This window comes from Triticum aestivum, chromosome 2A (assembly GCF_018294505.1).
Source record: "Triticum aestivum cultivar Chinese Spring chromosome 2A, IWGSC CS RefSeq v2.1, whole genome shotgun sequence".
NCBI classification, from domain to species: Eukaryota; Viridiplantae; Streptophyta; class Magnoliopsida; order Poales; family Poaceae; genus Triticum; species Triticum aestivum.
Window position 1 is genome coordinate 90,532,326 of NC_057797.1, and position 4,385 is coordinate 90,536,710.

Consider the following 4,385-nt stretch of genomic DNA (forward strand, 5'->3'; position numbering starts at 1 on the left):
AAAGCTAATATGATCTGAGAAGCATAGATGCAACCTTTTTCACATTCAAACAATTAGACTGCAGTTTCTTAAACCAAAAAATCTTCTAACTAATAATAACAGTCCAAACATGGTTATGTGCATCACCATTCAGCGCACACTTTTCTGAACAGAGCAACGGAGTGTTTTAAGAAGCCATAGAAGCAACATAATGTGCGCAAATTCAGATAACTCAAATGCTGTGCCCAAATTCAGGCCAACAATTTTTCATTCATATCTGAAATTTTTATTACAACATGACTCGTTACTCGGTACATTGAGGACTTGCTTAACTCGAAGGTTCACCGACACGGACTCAAGAAAGGTTGCTTGTTTGGTGAAGCAACAACAATACGGTTTTGCTTCGGGATTTTGCAGCTGAGATCCCGCATTCCCCTTTGAGCACGCAGAGTTGAAACTGGAGTCACCTTCACGCTAGGTGAAGCAGCAGAGACAGGCAGTGGTGAGTTTGACAGATGGCCGCAATATGATGCCACCTTTTTCACATTCTTGACTATTAGAGTGCTGTATCTCAAACCAAAAAAATCTTCTAACCAGTAACTGTCCCAAACATGGTTATGTTGCATCACCACTCAAACGAAGTATTGTGAAATCAGAGATGAACCCATTGGATCTGTGCCTCAGTGAGCAGCAGAATGCTGTAAGAAGCCACAAAAGCATACAAGAATAAATAGATACGAAAAGATTACTCAAATGCTCTGCAAAATTCAGGCCAACAATTTTCTCATTCATAACCAAAATTGATTACAGTATGACTTGATAGTCGGTACATCAAGGACTTGCTTAGCTCGAAGCTTCACCCACACAGACACACAAGAGTTCACTAACCAATGTTACTCTTCGGAAACTGCTACTTTAACTCACTAAGATGCCAATGCCTAAGAATCCAATTCAGCCAAGATTAATTTTACAGGAGAGTCAGCATAGTCTCCAAACGCTAGGCAGCTCACATGATTATGTGTGTATCGACAAGTTCAATTCTACTCCTTTTTCCTGCTACAAGCCGGGTAGCAAACGGGCGTTTTGGATTTTGCGGCGAGTGCGTCTTACGCTCTGTCTCGTGCCGGAATTGCAGTACATGAGTTTCCTTTTTAGGCTCATCTGCTTTACTTTGATTTATTGAAAATGCCCTTTATTTACTTAAACCCTTAACTTAGGACCAGGTGTGGATGTAGTGTAACTATGCCGTACACATCTTAACAAGATTTTTGCTGCCTAGCTAGATGGAGACTCTGCTGACACTCTAGTAAAATTACTAATGACTGAACGGGATTCAAAGAACACTAGAAATCTTGGTAAGCAAGTGCAGAACCTAGAGATGCAAAGATTAAATGAAACTTATGTGTGCATGGTTTAGGAAGCAACTAAAAGACCAGGGAAAGCGTAATACCACTGGACGAAGCCAAGGAATTGGTTGCTTCCTTGGTGCTGTGGATTTGCATCGCTTCAGCAAAGTCCCGTCGACGAGCCATCTCGAGGAGGTGAGCTTGATAACGCCATGCTTGCTGTCGTGCTTGGAGCAGCTCCTCAGGGGACTTGGTCACGTCGGAGTAATGGATCCACGGGTCGTTGAACTGCACGGTGTTCACCATCTGCTCCACCTTTCGCCGGGCCTCCGCTCGGCTGCGCTCGATGTCGCGCCGACGGCTGGCCTCTTCTTCGGAGGCAGAGCGAGCCTTGTCGAGGCGAGCCATGGTGAGGCGAGCGTTCACGATCAGTTCGCGCATGCTGATCTGCGGCTTCGGTTGCACACTGGGCGCAGCAGCAGTGGCAGGCAGTGGTGTAGAGCCGACGATAGAGCAAGCCTTGGAAGCGACCTGACGAGAGACCTTCTTCACAGGCGCAGCAGCAGTGGCAGGCAGGCAGAGTGGAGCCTTGGAAGCCGGGCCCTTGCGGTGGTGGCAAGCGGACTCCTCGTCTTCAGCCATCTGGCGCCCACGGGCACGGATCGCGCACCGGACGTCCCCGGGGTCAGCACCAGCAGCGGCCGGCAAGGTGGTGGCAGTATCAGAGGCATCGAAGGAGCCGGGCATCGCCGGCGCATGGCTGCGTTCTCCGTGGTTGACACACCAGACACGGACGGGATCAACACGGGCCGCCTTGGCAGGAGCAGCGACATCAGATGCGGCCGTGGCGGCGTGGTGATGGGGACGCCCTCCATGGTCGACGCCGTAGCGGCGGAGTTCTTGGGCGGCTGCGGCGGCCTCCTTGGCGAGGCCGTCTTCCTCGAGGCGGCGCTGGAAGTCGGCGTCCCAGCGGGCCAGGGACTCCCGGGACTCACCGGTGGCCTTGGCAAGGCTGTGCTTGGTCCAGTACTGGAGCACCCTCTCGAGGGCGCGCGAGGACACCCGCGTCTCTAGCGGGAGGGCTTGGGCGGCGGCCGGGCGATAGTCCCACGCCGGAGCGACGAGCACCTTGCCGTCGGAGCTACGGAGCTGGAGCACCTTCGCCGCCATCGATGGCGTGTCCTGGATTGGATCTGGGGATCGGGGAGGGAGGCGAGCGAATCGAGTTGGAGCCGCTGCCCCCACCGCAAGCGCTTTTATTCATCGGAGAGCTCCTGGTTCTTGCCGGAATCGGATTACCAGCTGTCGCCAGTCGCCGGCTGAACTGGAAATGAACTCGAACTCGAATTCACAGGGGGCAGTGTACCCGAGCTCCGCGGCGCTAGCCATGGAGATCTTCAGGTGGCGCGCTCGCTGATTTCCCAGAGATCCCCGAACCGCAGCTCCCCCCGGCGCGAGGAAGACGGCTGCATCCCTCCGTCCGCTGTCGCGCCCCGCGCCGCCTCATCCCTCCGTCAGCCGGCGCGCCCACACGCGGGGCTCTGTTCCTCTGCTCCTTTCTTGGCTCCGGCCTCTCGGGCTCTGCTGCTGCCGAGGGCATTTTCTTTACATTATCAAGACTTCTATTCCTCAAATGATCAACATATCGTTTTACAAGTGCTTGGGAAATAAAGACGGGCATAGAATCACGAAAAATGCCTGCAGCTACCGAGCTCCAGTGCTCTTGGTATTTGAAATTTTTTAAAAAACACACTTCGGATGCTTAAAAAGTCTTAAAACAAATACGTGAATATGTACACATGTTCCTAAGGCCTGGTAAAAATCTGGAAAGAAATACATTGTATTTTAGGAAATACAAAAAAATTGACAGAAATAACACCCTTTTCCTCCTATATACTATCAGAAATTTGTTTCTTTCTATAGGGCAAAACAAAACGAGATTTGTACCAGAACTTTCCACGGGTATTCAAAATGTATATATGTATCCTCAAAAAAATTCACATTTTTTGAAACTTCCAAAACATGAATTTCAAATTGTTCAAATATAGAGAGCACTGGAGCTCGGGTGCTACAACGCCTCTCTCATAGAATCATCCCAACTTCCATAAGTTCTAGTACTATAAGATTTTTTTTAAATCACACCCTTCTAACCCAATAAGCATGAATCAAGATCTCAATAGATCTACCGAATTTCTTTCAACACATGGCATCCCATCTCTGTCGTTCTTATCCTCCTTGCAACCTTTGCTGGCGATGGCTTCAGTGCTCACACAATCACAATGCGTTTGAATGTTGACAACCATAAGGCGTCTCTCTCGGCATAAGATGGGAAATCTGGTTTTTCATGTGACGGTTTGGCGAGAAGTGCATGCGTGGTTATAGATGGTTTCTTTCGTCTCCAATCCTGATTTTGCTGAGTTGTTCATTTTCAATCCAGCTCGGCACCGGTATGGAAAAAAGATGGATCATGTGCTATTGATTAAGGTTGCATCCTAAATATCTTTCTAAAATGGTTAACAGGTAAAACAACATCATATTCGAATTATAAACATTTTTCTAATCAAATTCCATATATAATTTGTTAAATTTGAAGTTAGGGTTGGAATATATGAATATTTTTTAAAGCATTTGATATGTACTATAGGTTGATTAACCCAATTATCAGGGTGTTTTTTGCAAAAGAAAATTTTGACTTAAAACTTGCATGTAGGTTGATTATCAGAAACATAAGGGGATAAGCAAAAATCTAACTTACAACGGGAATGCGGGTTGATTACCATAAACACTGAGTCACTCGCGATTGGAGGCGGTTGGATTTTCTGTAAAAGCGAAAATCTGACTTAAAATTAGAATGCAACCATTGCCATCGCCAACCTCTCCATGCCTGAGCCTATGGCCCAGTACTTCCGCCTCCAACGAGGTCATGCCATGGTCGCATCCGTGCCGAACTCGCCATGGTAGCCATCGCCGGAGAGCGTCAAAGGCCGTCATCCTGCCGCCACCATCATAATTGTTTATATATCATTGAAATACATGTGTGGAAAACTGCAGAGAATTCAA

The 4,385-nt window shown here is 48.2% G+C and overlaps 1 protein-coding gene across 1 annotated transcript; it reads right to left on the reverse strand.

The window, feature by feature from the left end:
• Positions 1–207: 207 nt before the first annotated feature.
• LOC123187731 (uncharacterized) lies at positions 208–2,952 on the reverse strand. The gene is made up of 2 exons (XM_044599657.1): positions 1,430–2,952; positions 208–677 (listed from the first exon to the last, which is right to left on the reverse strand). The coding sequence occupies exons 1-2, from the start codon at positions 2,493–2,495 to the stop codon at positions 595–597; spliced, it is 1,149 nt and encodes a 382-aa protein (XP_044455592.1). The 5' UTR covers positions 2,496–2,952; the 3' UTR covers positions 208–594.
• Between the last annotated feature and the right edge of the window lie 1,433 nt (positions 2,953–4,385).